Here is a 17443-nt window from a genome sequence, read left to right on the forward strand (position 1 = left end):
TACTTTCTTTTTCTACTAATTAGCTTTATAAGCTAATCTCAAATTGTCTTAAAAACTATGTAAAACAAAGCAATAGTCAAAATCCATGATCTAAGTTTTGTCCCAGTAGATCTACCATATTTTGTGTAATTGTGAATTCTGCTCATCAAGTTAATTCCCTGTCATTCAAGACTTTAAATATCATACTTGGCGTCTTGTTGATCATTTAAGGTCCCTGGATGGTACTGGTTACACCTGTTCTATGTTGACTCCTGGCTTCTTTATTAGTTCAAGCTTACTTTCTTAAACACCCAACACCTTGAAGATTTCAAGCCATTCATCATCCCATCTATGACAGAGGTTTACCACCTTTCTATTGCTTTTAATACAGTTCCTCAGGTTGTGGTGACACCCAACCATGAAATTATTTTTGTAGCTACTTCATAACTGTAATTTTGCTACTGTTATAAATTGTAATATAAATATTTGATATGCAGGATATGTGATACATGACTCCAAAAGGGGTCATGACCCACACGTTGAGAACCACTGGTCTATACATTGTAGAGTTGAATATATCATTAAAGGCTTTTTTAAATTTTATTTTATTTTGTTTTGTTTTCAAGACAGGCTTTCTCTGTGTACAGCTCTGGCTATCCTGGAACTCATTCTGCAGCCCAGGCTGGCTTCAAATTCTTGAGGGCTGGGGTTAAAGGTGTACTCCACCACCACCTGGCTTTTTTTTAATGGTTAATATTAATTGTCATATTAAGACATCTGATTAAATTTAAGTTTCCTAATTCCTTTCCTTTTGTAATTCTGAAATGAAGTTCTTTGTTTCAGATTGGAGGTGGGAGGTGGAATTCAATAGAAAAGCATAAAGAGAATGTAAAATTAGGAAGTCTAGTCTATTTTTCTTTTTTGAAAGATTTAAAGGTACATATTTTTATATATTTATTAGTCAATTTTTCCTAGCATCTTTTAAGTTTCTTCTTTAATCTTTTGAATTCAGACAATGAAAGAGAAATTTTAAATGGTTAGAATATATATATAAGATTCCTAGTAGCTATTTGTATTCTAGGGATGAACATCATAGACTGCTATGATTCAATAGGACCCGATGTGAGTGTGAGTGTGAGAGAAAAGGAACAGGCTCTTTTTCTACACATTGATGTGCTATGCAGATAAAGTGAAGAAAATAACTCCTATTAATACCACTGTTAGTATTGTAATATATGCTATTTCTAGGTGTTCATCTATGTATATATGCACATGTATGTATAACGAAATGGTATCGTCCTTATATGTGATAGTCAGCCCTCAGTATATTTTGAACATTATCTTTTACAGCATTTAGTAGTAATGTCACTGTTTATTTCAATTGAATTCTACTGTTGTTCAATCCTTGCCCTGTTGAAGCTCTTGCTCTCCTGTGATACCACAGCACTAACCATTTTTGCCACTAAAACATTGTTGTCTGTGATTATACCCTGTGCAACATTAGGAGGAATACAATTTCTAGTCAAGTAAGAGAGCATTTTAGCATTTGTGACACATTGCTGAATTGTTCCCCAGAAAGATTTTAAGAATATACACTCCTACTAACAATATATATATGAAAGCCATTTCACTGAACTGAATACTGAACATTTTATTTTATTTTATTTTATTGAGGCAGGCTCTCACTATATAGCCCTGGAACTTGCTATATAGACCAGACTGGCCTCAATTTTGTAGAGATCTGCCTGCCTCTACCACCAGGGCCACGGTAGTGAATTGAGTGAAAATCAATCCATGATGTAGCCTTGTATGGTTGAAAAAAAGAGAAACATTAATATGAAAGGATACAACTGATGGGAAGCTAGTGTCCCTGCAGAAGAAAAGGAGGTGGGGCTGAACTCAGTGGGAAACCAAGAGGCCAGTCCTCATAGTGCTGTGTTTTAATAGCAATACTGTTTCTACATGTGACCTATGTGTAGAATCCTTAATGTAAATATTATTCCTCTATAATACCAAAGCTTTTAAATTTGTAGAAACCAAACAAGAACAAAAAAAACTATACATTGTAGTAATACCGAGACTAGAATTTAAAAACATCAATTAATCAATAAAATGTGCACAGCACTGTAGTTTGGCTTCTTAAAGACTATCTGAGCAGATAGATATAAAAATAACTATCATATAAAAGTGTAGTAAGAGAATTATGAACACACGTATAAAAGGAATCCAGAGTGGGAAGAAATTACTTGTTTGTTTATACTGGGGACTAAACCCAGGGCCTTTCAAATGCCAGGCAGGACTCTCCCCTGACTTATATTTCTAGCCTTTTGTTGTTGTTGTTGTTGTACTCTATTTTTAAATGGGATCTTATTAAGTTGCCCAAGCTAGCCTTGGACTTATTCTGTATCTCCAGCAAGCCTCCTGCTTCAGTTTCCCAAGTAGCTCAGATGACAGCTCTATGCCCCTAGGCTCAGTTAAGGCATTTATTTTTATTCAGGGGCTAGGTTTTATTTAATAGAATCTTTTATGGTTTAATGTTTGACAATTATTTTGAGTCATTGAACCTCACCCATGGACAACTATAATTTGTTATTTTAAGTTTAGAAAAAGATTCATGAGCATTCTCTATAAAACTACGAAATTTGAGACTAGGAAGAATCATAGAATAATCTCAGCCAACTCTCATCATTTCACAGATGAGGGATTTTAATCTCTGGTGATGTTTTTCCCATTATACCAGACATCACTAGCATTCTAAGTTACAAACCAAATGTCTAGTGGCACTTTATGTGTCTGACTTCGTTTGCTTCCTCAAAGCATTCCCAGTTGTCACAATTTAAAAGATGCTTATTATACTGATGTTTAAGAATTGAGGAAGTTCTTTGCCTATGGAATGTTTATGGCGTACAGTTCTCTCCAATCCAAGTTCCACATTCCAATTAGTTGAACTGCTTTTAAACCGAAGAAAGCTGTAGCATTTCCTAAGTAAATAATAGGTTATATAATTGCCTCTAGTTGATTAAAGATGATACTGCCAAATTCTGAAGACTTTTTCTTAATTTTGTAATGTGTTTATAGGGGAAAGTGTTGATTAGACGACCCTGGAATAAAGGCTGGAAAAATCTTTGTCTCTTCTGTCCCACAAACGCTGGATATTGAACCCACAGTTCAAGACTGCATTTTCCTTTGAATATAACTATTTACTAACAGCTTGTTTTCTTTGCTCCGCCATTTTCCTTTAAATAATAAAGAAAAGTCCATTTTTATGATGAGCTCTTAAAAAATGTTCTGGTTTTATCAAGTTTGGATCAAAATTTTATGTAGTTCCTCTCTTTTTCCCTCCTCTATGTATTATTTTCTTAATAATAATCAGACAGTAGAATGAGATCAGATTATACAAGGTAGAGCAAGCCACTCTGTTTTCAGATGTTCAAGCATTACTCCTGTTGTGGCGTATGCCTTTAATCTCAGAACTTTGGGAGGCTGCAGCAGAATTGCTGGGGATACAAGGCCCCTAGGGTTCATAGTGAGTCCAAACCAATCTGGGCTACAGAGTGAGACCCTGTCTGACAAAAATAAATGGACAGAAAAAGCAAACAACCCTCCCCATGTGAATAGCACTAATTTTAGCCCTAACGGATGGTAGACATGTTGATCACTAGATATTGAGAAGAAGCCAGGCATGGTAGCACACACTTTAATCCCAACACTTGAAGAGGCAGAGGCAGGTGGATCTCAGTAGGTTCGAAGCCAACCTAGTCTACAGAGTGAGAGTCTGTCTCAAAGCAAACAATAACTAGATATTGAGAAAGAACCAGCTCTGAGATGTCTCAGGTCATAAAGCTCCAACAGCTGATATTCCCAGAAATGACGTTTCCTGGAAATATCTTATTACAGAATCTAAAGGTGAGGAAACAAGAGACAAAGAGAAAGGCACCAGGGTGTCGGCTGTGTAGAGAAGGAAGCAGCAATTCTAAACTGACAAAAGACAGGGAGACTGAGACGGATACAGGGGGAAGGTTGAAAATTTACTGCAATAATCAGACCATGAATCAGCTTTCCGAGAGACACAGGAAGGGATAATAGGATGTACAATACAGCTGAAACCAGAACTGAATTTGAAGCCTGAGATTACAGTCAGGAAGGAAATTGGCAGGGAGCTTAGTCAATAATTTCCTTCCATGTATTCCAAGTTGATGAGTAGAGTGGTAAGTTCAGACTACGATTCTGAAGAAATACTATTGACAATAAAAGAAGAGACAAAGAATACAAAAAATAAGTAAATATTAGAACTACAGTGCTGCCCTGGCCCTGCGCTCTGAAGAATAGCAGTGTCTCCTGAATCGCACTGCCTGTGAGCACCTGTGTTCAATTTGAAGGTCTCCGTCCCTCTTACATTAGGAGACCTAATGAGATCATGGCTGGAAGTGGTATGACTGAGCTTTTTGTGGCTGAGTTAAACACATTTCTGTTTTATCCCCTAATCTTGGTGGTGAAATCACTGTTGCCAATTGAATCAGAGTTTCACTATGGCTGCCATGCAAGTGATTATTCTCAGTACACGTTTTTCCTCCTTACCAAATAAGGTGCTAACAGCTCAGGGTCATGTTCATTTATGGAAACAAAAGAGTAGGGGAACACTTTCAATCTCCTTTGGAAAATGACTTAACAGGAAAAAATGGTATTATCCAAGTTTTTTAATTCAACATTAAATTATAATTTCAAAAATGGATTTCAGGTCAAAAGTTTTATTGAGTTATGAAATATTTTTTTAAGTTTGAAAACTGATTATGATATTATTTATCAACCTCATTTTGTCTATAAATAGTGATAAAACAAATAATCTTGAGCAAAAGCCATTTTGACTTGGTGGGCTAGATGCAGTTTTACATTAGAATGCTGGTACTCCCATGTCCCTAAGACATTGCCTTTCATATACAAAATCTGCACAGTGGACTTTGATCAGGGAAGGGGTGAGAAGCTGGTTCTTGAGCTTTTCACTTTCCTCTCTCTGGTTCATTTCAAACCCAAGAACATAAGCATGGCAGCTGTGTGGCTTATAATCATAGATCGAAGAAAATATCCTGTGATATATATTCTGCTTTCGACAATGTTATCAGTGAGACTCAGTGGAAATGACAATTGATGGGGAATCCAGTCTCAGCTCCATTGTTACCCTTTACATGACTTTGGAGCACTATTTCCTAACAGGGGATCTTTATAAATAAAATAAAGCAGAATACCTTGAACGTGGTAGGCATTCGGCAAATGCTTATTAGAAATACAATGATATGTTGGTCAAGATTCTGGTGGCAAATGATTAAAACTTCAACTTGGCTCACTTCAGTCCATGAGATTTACATAACAAAGCTCAGGAGAGTGTGAGCATAGACTGACTAGAATCATGGACTGAGGCATCAAAAGGACCTCCCACATCCTCTGTTTAAGGGTAGCACAGCCACGAGCAGCTCTAGACAGGTGTGCTCGTGCAGCCTTTTGACAGGAAGGGAAAGGCTCCCTTTTGCTTCAGCTGAGATATGAAAATTCTAAAGTAGACTGCTTATTGACCTGAACTGGCTCATGCTTCCCAGTGGACCTGTGAATAATTTACAGGAGAGCGATGGTGCAGAAGTAATACCAAAAACACCTTCTTGAACTTATGCACACATGGGAGTGCATTGATGGCCTTGGTGAAGTATTTACACTTTACAAAAAGAATAGGAGGGGCATAAGTGCAGAGCAGGCTTAAGACATTTGAGCTCTTTCCTAGAGGAGCTGTGGAGAAGCAGGGAGCTCCCATTTAGTGTTTTCATAGGACTGGCTTAGGACTCCACGTTGGCGGAAGAATATTGTCTTCCCGGTCTTTCTCTTTCCCTGTAAGGACTGGGAAGTCCTACTACTGTCATGAGAGTTTATTTCTAAATTGGAAAACAAGTCCCCAGCTCCTTTGGAATTTAGCACCTGATTCTCACTTGGGGGAAAAGTGGTTACAATGTCATTATAATAAAAGTCTTCCCTGCCGCATGCTGGTTACATTCCAGCCTGCACTCAGGGGTGGGTCTAAAGCACCTAGCTAGCTATGGTTCCGTAGACCCTACCTTAGCGTGTGTTCTTTATTCACATTCAGAATGTCAAACCAGTAGCTGGAAATTGGCCTTGGTGAAGTATTTACGCTTTACAAAAAGAATAGGGCAAATGGCACAAATCATAACTCTGCCCCTCCCATGGATAACCAGTTGTTAAACATTCACCAGCATGTTCTAGAACTTTTAAATATATTATTTAATCCTCATGGAAATCTTATGAGGTAATTTTTATCTTCAGAAATTAATGTTAAAAGAGAGAGAAAGCAAAAAGTTTGAAAACACATCATGCATTGCTTGTTTGAACGTAGTTTCTGCTTGCTTCAAAGCCTGTACATTGCACTTTGGATGGTAACTGAGTGTCAGCAAACAGTGATTTGCTTAATGGCTCTTGCATTGACGTTGTCCTATCAACTCCCCGTGAGCTGCCAGCTTTCCTAGGGAAAGCATGGAGTCCGCTCAGCTAGAAGCCTCAGCGCAATGAAGCCACTCTTTTCTGTATTCTGCATCTTGCTTCAGATGGTTCATTGGAGACTGGCTGGAGTGCAGCAAGACTTGCGATGGGGGGATGCGCACGAGGGCTGTGCTCTGCATCAGGAGGATCGGACCATCTGAGGAGGAGACGCTGGACTACAGGGATTGTTTAACACACCGGCCTGTGGAGAAAGAGTCCTGCAACAACCAGTCATGTCCACCTCAGTGGGTAGCTTTGGACTGGTCTGAAGTAAGGAAATCTGGGGCTGCATGTTTTGAGATGTCTTAGTTATCTATACCTAAACATTTATATCTAAGCACACCTGAGCATGGGGATTAGACTTAACATATCAGAACTACCTAAGAGTGAATTTGACCATATTATATTTTATTAATACTTGTCTAGAGATAAAAGACTTTGGGAGCAAAAAAACCTCATTTAATTAAGAAATACTTGTAAAGTGAATTTGAAATAGCGTTATGGTGGGTACCCTGAGGGCTATGCTTACTGATACTCCACAAGCTCAGCATCAGTGATGTGTACTTAGAAACTGAAGGTCAAGGGAGGGGGGTCAAGAACTTTTCTTACCCTGAAACACAATGGAGACCGAGAGATACCTTTTCTAGTGTTTCATTTTGAAGGCCCAGATTTTTTAATATTTAATTTTTCCAAGTAATATAATAGCTTATTACATAATTTTAGGTATGAGTTCTTTACAAATCAGTTGTGACTTGTGATCTAGCTATACTTTTTGCCTTTTTTTTTTTTTTACATTTACTTGAGTGTTAGGGAAGGGACACTTGCTACAGTGCATGCGTAGAGGTCAAAGGACAACTTATACAAGATGGTTCTCTCCTTCTGTAATGTGGGAATTAAACTCAGGTCATCAAGATTGGCAGCAAGTCGCTTTACCAACTTAGCTACTTTACTTGCTTTGACAGTTTTAAATTACATTTATTTCTTGATTTCTATGTGAATGTGTATACATATGGACTTGCTCATGCTATGGTACATGTGTAGAGTTCAGAAGCCAACTTGTGGAAGTCAGTTCTTTCCTCCCACTGTGTGGTCCTGGGGATTGAATTCAGGTAGGCAGTCTTGTAGATAAGCAGCTTTGATCATTAAGCTATTTTATCAGCCCTTCATCTATAACTTTAATTTCTCCTATTTTGATCTGGAGAAGAAGGGAGCTGAGGGATATAGCATACCAAAAGTCAAAATAAGTATTATATCTTCATTGATGTTATTATTATATATAATCTGACTAAAATGAAATAGGGGCATACTTCTTAACAAAATGATATAATGCAAGGGTGCTTAAAAATGATATAATACCAGGCAGTGGTGGCACACACCTTTAATCTCAGCACTCGGGAGGCAGAGCCAGGCAGATCTCTGTGAGTTCGGGGCCAGCCTGGTCTACAAAGCGAGATTCAGGACAGGTGCCAAAGCTACACAGAGAAACCCTGTCTTGAAAAAAAAAAAAAAAAAAAAAGAAAGAAAGGAAGAAAAATGACCTTATGAAAAAGGTTTTAAGCAGTTAACTCTTGATCCATTAGTATGTATGATACACATATGCATGCTTTTGTGTGTGTGTGTGTGTGTGTGTGTGTGTGTGTGTGTGTGTGTGTGTGTATCTCTATACTAGTGGTTCTCAACCTTGCTGTGGAACAATTCTTTTCTATGCTATGAATATGTATTGCTCTCATTGGTTAGTAAAAAGCTGACAGGCCATTAGCTGGGCAGGAAGTTAGGCAGGAAAGCCAAACTGAGGATGAGGAAAAGGAGAAGGGCAGAATCAGAAGTCTCCAGCTAGATGCAGAGAAAGTAAGATGATAATGCCATACTGAGAAAAGATACCAAGTCATGTGGCTAAACATAGATAAGACATGTTAATAGATAATTATGGATTAATTTAAGTGTAAGAGCTAGTTAGTAATAAGCCTCAGCAACCAGCCAAGCATTTATAAGTAATATTAAACCTCCAAGTCAAATATTTGGGAAGCAGCTGCTGGGTTTTTGGGAGTCACTGGTAGGACAGAAACTTCCATCTAGACAACCTTCCTAATGCTATGACCCTTTAATATAGTTCCTCACGTTGTGGTGACTCCAACCATAAGATTATTTTTGTTGCTACTTCATAACTGTAATTTTGCTAATTTATGAATCATAATGTAAATTTCTGTATTTTCCAATGGTCTTAGGCAACCCCTGTCATAGGGCAATTTGACCCACAGGTTGAGAACCATTGCTCTATACACTTTGCACACTTCCCACAGAAGAGCTGAATCCTTCTGTAGTGTTGGTTAATGTTAAGGAGAATGGGTACCTAAAGAGAATTTTTTCAAGTCAATAAAACAGGATGTGGGGGCTGGAGAGATGGCTCAGAGGTTAAGAGCACTGGCTGCTTCTTCTAGAGGTCCCGAGTTCAATTCCCAGCAATCACATGGTGGCTCACAACCATCTATAATGAGATCTGGTGCCCTCTTCTGGCATGCAGACAGAACACTGTATACACAATAAATAAATATTTAAAAAAAAAAAAAAAAAAAAAAAGCCGGGCGGTGGTGGCGCACGCCTTTAATCCCAGCACTCGGGAGGCAGAGCCAGGCGGATCTTTGTGAGTTCGAGGCCAGCCTGGGCTACCAAGTGAGTTCCAGGAGAGGTGCAAAGCTACACAGAGAAACCCTGTCTCGAAAAACCAAAAAAAAAAAAAAAAAAAAACAGGATGTGTGTTAGACTCTGTTCTATAATATCCTGCTAGAAACATTGTGCTATATACTTTGAGCATTTCCAGGAGTCCTCTTAAGTTTGTCAGAAGCAAACAAAAAACTTAAAAGACTTTCCTTTAGGAACCTCTGTATGTCACAGTTCCCTCTCTCCTTGAATGTTCTTCGCTAAAATTAGTCCATGAGTAAGATGGTCATGGTGGCCACATCCCTTTAATGCGGACAACTGGGAGACAGAGGCAGACAGATCTCTATGAGTTTGAAGCCAGACTGGTTTGTGTAGCAAGTTCCAGACCAGTCAAGGCTATATAGAAAGACCTTAGCCTCTTCTTCCCCCACCACAAAAGAAGATGGTCCATGGAAGCAAAATTCTGAGCAGTTGTGGTTATTTATCTATGGTATCTCTGACAGGAATGTGGGTTCTCTCAAGTTGCCTGGCTACATTACAGTCTCTGTAATCACATTCTGACCACCTTACTTGGACTCCTAGTTTCTGTCAAGCATATAGACATTGATATGATATAGTCTGTGATTGTAGAAAGGAAAACAGACCTCTTTTCCCCACAGGGAGTTCATGAATGTCTAAACTCAGCTGGACATTATGTGCATTGATAATAATAGCCATTCTGCATGGTTGTGAATATCCATGCCCAGGGTCTTTAGAGAAATACATAGATGTTGACCAATAATGATGACAAATCTGATATTGTAAAAATCAGAAAGGAAGACCATGTATTTGGCCTCAGACACTCTGGAGTATGTCTGTGATGGCCAGTTCTAGTTGGTTTCAGATCCTCAAGAGGGTCTAGTCTTCTTTGCCACCCTTAGGAAATGATCTCTCTCTTTGCTGAGTTTGTGGCGTTTATGTAAGGCTTTCCTCACTCACTCACTGCCCTGTTTTCCTAAGAGGAACCTGAATAGGATCAGAAGCCTTTTTAGTTTGTTGGAATTGAGTATTGAAGGACAGTAGAATTGAAGAGAAGAGGGAAGCTGGTTTAAAAAATCTGAAAAGAAACACAAAATACTGTAATGCGCATGCCAGTAATTCCTGCAATTAGAGACAGGAGGGTTGCTGTGAGTTGGAAGCCAGCCTGAGCAATATACTAAGTAAGTTCCAGATCAGCCTGGATTACAGAGTGAGTTCCTTCCTCAAGTAAGAAAGAAAGGCAAAAGAGAGAAAAGAACACAAAGGTTATAGCAAATCATCATTAAAAAGAGAAACAAGAAGAAACTTTTGCCAATGGTAAAGTAGGTTCATTTCTCATTGACATCGCCCTTTTGCTTTCAGATGAAATAACCAAAGGCAATCCCCTTGAAGAAGGAAACCTTTAAATGATGTCTGAAATGAAGCCTATCAGTAAACTAGACGGTGTCCTCTGCATTTAATTGCAGACTGATTATACTGAGACTTCTCTGGAATTTTGAATCTATCCAGCTGATCTTTGAAGTGATATTCTCAGATGGCTTTAAGAAGCCCAGAAGCTTCCCTGGGGGCTGCCTGCTGTAGACATGCATGCTCAGGACACATTAGTCGTAGTTCTGATACCTTGTTTACAATAACTGAATCAAAACCGTAGGAGAAAGAAGTGCTGGGAAGTGGGGTGCACGTGTTGGGACTGGCACTTTAGAGAAAGCATTAGTAGCTGCTGTTATTTCTCCCCAGATGAACTAGGAAACTATCTGGGCAGAGCATAATTTAGCAAGTGCGGACATTGCTGTCTAACTGAACGCCATCTTTATTGCCACTATGTTTTGGCCAAGAGGGAGGAAATGACTGTTGTCTGCCATTCCGGTTTATTGAGCAAAGGTAGACTTCGCTTACCTTACTTACCAGGAAGCCTACCTTTCCCCTAAATGCGTTAATGGAAGGAAGGATAAATAGCACCAAAAAGCCAGTGTGTGAACAGCTGAAGAGTAAAGCATAAGCCCTGGCCTCAGAGGAACAGGATTCTCATGTACGAGAAAGTAGCTCTGGAGAAGAGCAGGCAACATTCGATCTCTTTTTAAGCCAACCTTTACAAAACTGTATCCTGTTTTCTTTTGACACACCCATGAAAACTCCCCTGCTCTTTCTGCTCCTTCCTCTGATTGCATGATCAGAGGAATTGTTGGGCAGTTACACTCTGAATGACCCTGTTCTGAGTGGTATCTCCCTGCCTTTAGTATTTTCTTAGAAGTGATTTTTTTATTTAATTTTATTTTCATGCCTAAGTAATACAATATTTAAAGACCAGAGTTGACAGTCAGGCTATAAACATGGAGTATTTGTGGCTAGCTCTGTAGGGCTGAGACCCAGTGCAGTCATTGAATAAGAATGTGTGAACACTTCTCAGCTTTTGACTAAGATCAAATGGAATAAGAATGTGCAGAAATGTAGAGTAGTTCCCTCTATCCTCAGAGACCCCCATGAGATGCCTTTCCTCTGAAGTTCATAAAATGTGTTGTTGTGAGGTAAAGGCAGGAAGCAGAAGTATTAGGAAGCAGTAATAAAATTTCATGTGGGAAATAATATTTGCATGAAATGTGATTCATGGTGGTAGAAATGGAGACAAGTCACAAAAATAAAAAGAGCTGAATTAATGAGACCTGGTAGGTTATATGGGGAGATTGAGGCAGTAGCAGGGATACAAGGGTGTTGATTTGACTATGAAAATGAGTAAGAGATCAAGATTTTTGTCTCTGGATTTTTAACTCCTAACCCTTGCCTCCTCTGAAGGGATCTTAGAAGAACTGCATGTTGTCTGTCAAAATACAACTTGATGAGTCTTTTCTAAATTGGAGGGAATGCATTCTACTACTAGATTCATTGTGATAAAGAGATTGAATCCTTGATTTTTTTCATCTAAAAAAAAAAAAAACTTCAACATTCTTCTCCTTCTCTATGTCAATACACCAGGCTCAAAGACCACACCTAATAAAACCAGTCAAAAGTCAATGATGATAAAGCACACAGGAATTTATTTCCTATGTCCACTCTCATAATATGTAGCATTAGCCTTGTGCTTACATGCCTGTCTCCTAAATAAGAATACAGGCCTTTTGAACATGGTTACTCTATTTTCTTTCATGTCCTACCCTTCAATTCCATGCTATAGAGCAATGGTTCGCAATCTTCCTAATGCTGCAACCCTTTAACACAGTCCCTAATGTTGTGGTGACCCCCAACCATAAAATTATTTCATTCCTACTTCATAACTGTAATTTTGCTACTGTTGTGGTTTGGAGATAGAGGTTTTTCAAAAGGGTTGCAACCCACAGGTTGAGAACCACTGCTATAGAAGATCGGGAAATATGTTTAGATGAAAGATACAAATAACAGCTCACACATGTTTATAAGTCCTCAATTGACTGAGGGAAGAAGAGGATTTGGAGGAAGGGTCCAGAAAACTGTAGAACTTTAGTCAGCCACTGCAGTAAGTAGGTGACTTAAAGAAGCATCTTGAGACAGGGGAAGGAAAGGATTTGTGACATAGGAAGAAGCGTCGTTTTCTTAGTATGAAGAGCAGACACCCAGTTCTTATGTTTGTGACTTACGGACAGGGAGACGTCCAGAGGTATTCGTGCAACAGCCCCTTGCAGCAAACATGTATTCTTGACTACCATACTGTGGAATAGTTGATCTACTCCACCACCAGCCTTCTCCACAAAGACACGTTCTTGTGGTCTACTAATAACATAAAAGTTCCCTTTCAAGACTACACCCAGCAAGTAGGCTTCCACATTCCAAAACTCAGCAGACTCTTATCACAGCTGAAGGAGGCCAAGGCTGGGGAAGAATGGAGGAATAAGCCTATCCCTAATAAAAGAAGAGAATGTTAGCCAAGAAAAGCAAACATTGAATTTAGCTCTTAAAGACCTTAGGGAAAAGATTAAAGTACTTCCCCTTACACTGGTGAAGGAGCTTCATAACTGAGAGCTTTTTCTTATAGTGTGTATTGTATACATATGCACAGTTACTTCAATAGTCTCTTCACATTTTCCTGTATTTAAACTGTTGTTATTCAATATTTGTTTTTATTTCCAGTGTACTCCGAAATGTGGTCCAGGATTCAAGCATCGGATTGTTCTGTGCAAGAGCAGTGACCTTTCTAAAACATTCCCAGCTGCACAGTGTCCAGAGGAGAGCAAGCCTCCTGCTCGCATCCGCTGTAGTCTGGGCCGCTGCCCTCCTCCCCGCTGGGTGACAGGAGACTGGGGCCAGGTATGGAAGCCAGACTGTGGGATCCTTTGAGATACAAACCTCAGCTCTCTGATTTGACCACTGTGAGGGCTCCAGACAGGAGTATGGAAGCTCATGGAAATCCTAAGTATGAGGTTTACCTGGGACACTATGCAAGCAAGCATGGAGACCAGCTATGGATACATACCCTCTTAGCCCCATTTCTCTACACCTGGAAACAGTCCACTCTATTGCTATCATGATTATTGCTATTGTTATCATTTTGAGACAGGGCCAAAACTCTGTGTGGGCCATACTGGCTTCAAACTCACAATCCTCATGCCGCAACCTGTTAATAGGGATAATAGGCATGCACTACCCTCCAAGGCCCAAATATTCCAAATTCACTTGTTCTTTGGATCCTACCATTTCAAGTTCAAAGTCAAGTGACTCAATAAACAGAAGTGTAAACAAGCCACAGCATTCCAGTCCTAGTTCTCAACTAATTCAGTAGCCAATCGGTTAATACCAATGTCTTAACTTTCCCACTCATAAAGTGGATAATTCCTCCTAATCTCACAGAGAAGTTTTGGGGGCCTTAATTAAAAGAGTGGTGTGATTGGTAAGATACAAAAATTAATGCTTACACTTCAAATTACTTTTCTCTGATGGATACTGTGGATTAGGAAATAGTATACAGGACTTTTGGCATGTGTCTTATATATTTTCTATCAAACTCATTTTAATTTATTTTTCAATTTCTACTTTTCTTTCCTTAATAATAAAATAATTTAACATGTATTTTTTGTATGTGATAGAGGCACTGAGGATCAAACTCAGGTCATTAGACTTGGCAGCTACCTTCTTTACCCACTGAGCCTTTTTTCTGGCCCAGTTCCTATGTTCCTTCCTTCCTTCCTTCCATACACACACACACACACACACACACACACACACACACACACACACATGGTTAATTTGTGGTATCTTGCCATTGGCCATACTATATATATACATATGGTTAATTTGTGTTATCTTGCCATTGGCCATACTATATATATACATATGGTTAATTTGTGTTATCTTGCCATTGGCAAGATATATATATGTGTGTGTGTGTGTGTGTGTGTGTGTGTGTGTGTGTGTGTATTCTTTAAAATGTCAGACCATTCATGATAAATGAATATAATTCTAGCAAGTAAAAAATAATTTAAAAGAAAACCAAATTGGTGTATTTTATGTAAGAGGGAAATTAAATACTGTTCTTCTAAACATCGAAGAGGAAATCTCTTAAGCCACGTTAAGAAAATAATACTCAGCTATGAGTAGTCACTCATATCTATAATCCCAACATTTGAGAGGCTAAAGCAGGATGCTCTTGAGATCAAGGCCAGCCTGAACTTCATACTGTGACTCTTTAATAATAATATCATAGCAAGTAAATTGTTAGGGCCTGGGACAGTGGCTCAGGATGTAAAGTGCTTGTAATGTGTGCATGAGAACCTGAGTTGTGACCCCCAGAACCTATGTAAAAAAGCCAGGTGTGGTGGTGTGTGTCTGTGACCTCACTACTGGGAGAAGAGGAGGCAGAAGGGCCCTTGGCACTTGCTGACCAGCCAAGCCAGTCCAGCTGATTCAGTGAGCTCCAGGCTCGATGAGAGATACTGTCTCAGAAAACAAGGTAGAGAGCTACTGAGGAAGAGTCCCAACTTCAACCTCTGCCGTCCACATGCACATGGACACACACATACATATAGCACGTGCACACACACCACTCACAACACATATATACCACACACACACAAGAAAGAAATGGATTTCCAGGTAGCTAATTCTCATGGAGCACAGCAGTACCTATGTTCCTTTTGTGTTTTGCCTGGAAGATGTTCCATTTCCATACAGCCTATGGGAACACTTTGCTCTGTGCCCAGGCCTATGGGAAGAAGTAAGCTCATAAAATAACCAAAGCTTTGCATCTCTACAGAAGCACTTAATTTAACTTACAAATTCTCAAATGAAATATGCCTGATAAGATTAAGCATTCCATTGCTAACATTATTGCATTATTAACAAAATGCTTCACTGAGAGTTTAATGGTACATAATTGATAGTATACTCTTGAAGGTTCGATACAGACATGGTGTCATGAGTTGTCTTTTAAACCAGGTAGTTATTACCTTCATGTAGCTGAAAAGAGAGGGCAGTATGCTACCTAGCCAACACAGACTATTTGAAGGTATATGTGGCTGATAATTCCTTAGGAAATTCAAGGTGCTTATACAAGCTCATTTTAAAATTGTTATTTATATTATTGTGTGCATGATGTGTGTGTATGTGTGTGCACATGCCTGTGACACAGTGTGTAGAGGCCACAGGACAACGTTCTACCTTTATGTGGGTTCCAGGAATAGAACTCGGGTCATCAGGCTTGTGGGCTCAGAGCTTTGCCCACTGAGCCACCCTGTGCAGCCCTCGAGTTCTTACTGACTGGCCCAGTCACCACTGCTGTACTGACTAGCATTTGATCAGATCCTGAGTGCTCTGTCGGGCCATCAGGCTGTATCTGAACACCTATAATAAACAACAGTCCAGAGGCAACTCTGGCCTGAGAATCGCTGAGTATTTACTCCTCTGTAGTATTTTTCTCTTTACTCCCTTGTTAATTCTGCCAACCTTGTTTGGAATAGTTAAGATAGCACAAGAAATTACCATCCATTGTCTTCTGAGTACTATACTGCTTCAGTTTTCTAGGGCAACAATGCAATCCTTGAGTTTTGAAACCAATTCCATAGTAAAACAAAAGAGTCATACACTTCTCAATAACAATTGCATATGGACTTTAAAAGTTAATATGTACAATAATTAAAATAATATCTTTATCTGATAAACATTGTGAAAATCAATACTTTGTTTTTCTCTGTCTTTGGATTTAGTGCTCTGCTCAGTGTGGCCTTGGACAGCAAATGCGAACTGTCCAGTGTCTCTCCTATACTGGGCAGGCATCTGTTGACTGTCCGGAAACTGTACGGCCTCCGTCCATGCAGCAGTGTGAAAGCAAGTGTGATAGTACTCCTATCTCCAGTACTGAAGGTGAGTATCCCTCGGAAAGGGTTTGAGTCTCTGCCTCACTGCTACTGTCCCAGCATTTGAAGAGTCTCACAAGGCACAGTTCGGGTACAGTTTGTCCCAAGCCTTTATAAAAGCTCTTATGTGTGCCTCCCTATCATCAGGAAACCTGTTCTATTATGAGTCTTTCACTATGTGTTTAACACTAAGCCACTCAACTTCTGGAGTGAAATTTTCCTGTCTATAAAGTGAGATGTCAGAGTGGCTATCTCTACAGTCATCTCTAGCTCTGTGTTCTGGTTGACCTTCTGGCAGGCTGACACACCTGATTTGCCACACTGGCCAAGTTCAAGGCTAATGTGGGTTACATAGTGAATTTAGGCCAACTTAGGCTACAAAGTGAAACTCTGTCTTCAAAAAGCCAACAAAACAAAACAAACAAAACAAAAAATAAACAAACAAGTAAAAGTAGGAAACTTTTGTTTCTTTTTGGAAATGACATGGAATGCTACTATCACGAGTCAATGTAAGTTAGACAAGGTGGCGCACGCCTTTAATCCCAGCACTCAGGAGGCAGAGGCAGGTGGGTCTCTGTGAGTTCCGGACAGCCAGGGCTCTGTAGAGGGTCTCTGTCTCAAAAAAACCAAAAGCCAAAACAGGCAAACAAAAAAAAAGTGTTAGTTTTTAATGATACATATAATGAAATCATATATTTGAAACTGTGTATTTTAAATGTCAGTTTCTCATTGTAGAGAAGTGAAGAAATAACTATATGAATGTTGATAAAGGAGGACAAGGGTCCTCCTTGAAATTTATTTATCTATTTATCTATTTATTTGTTTGTTTGTTTGTTTGTTTGTTTGTTTGTTTGTTTGTTTTCCAGGACAGAGTTTCTCTGTTTATTCCAGGCTGTCCTAGAACTCACTCTGTAGACCAGGCTGGCCTCGAACTC

General features: G+C 39.3%; 1 protein-coding gene across 7 annotated transcripts in view; it reads left to right on the forward strand.

The window, feature by feature from the left end:
• Positions 1 to 17443, forward strand: part of Adamts6 (ADAM metallopeptidase with thrombospondin type 1 motif 6) — a 229766-nt gene that overhangs the window by 199527 nt on the left and 12796 nt on the right. For 6 of the 7 annotated variants that reach the window (XM_052743224.1, XM_052743225.1, XM_052743226.1 and 3 more), the window contains 3 exons: positions 6582 to 6786; positions 13291 to 13467; positions 16359 to 16515. In XM_052743224.1, the coding sequence (XP_052599184.1) occupies positions 6582 to 6786; positions 13291 to 13467; positions 16359 to 16515 (539 nt within the window). Of the gene's footprint in view, positions 1 to 6581; positions 6787 to 13290; positions 13468 to 16358; positions 16516 to 17443 lie in introns of those variants that run through there. The other variant, XR_008219495.1, reaches the window with a different exon arrangement.

This window comes from Peromyscus californicus, unplaced genomic scaffold (genome assembly GCF_007827085.1).
Source record: "Peromyscus californicus insignis strain IS unplaced genomic scaffold, ASM782708v3 Scaffold_18__1_contigs__length_77618521, whole genome shotgun sequence".
Classification (NCBI taxonomy): Eukaryota; Metazoa; Chordata; class Mammalia; order Rodentia; family Cricetidae; genus Peromyscus; species Peromyscus californicus.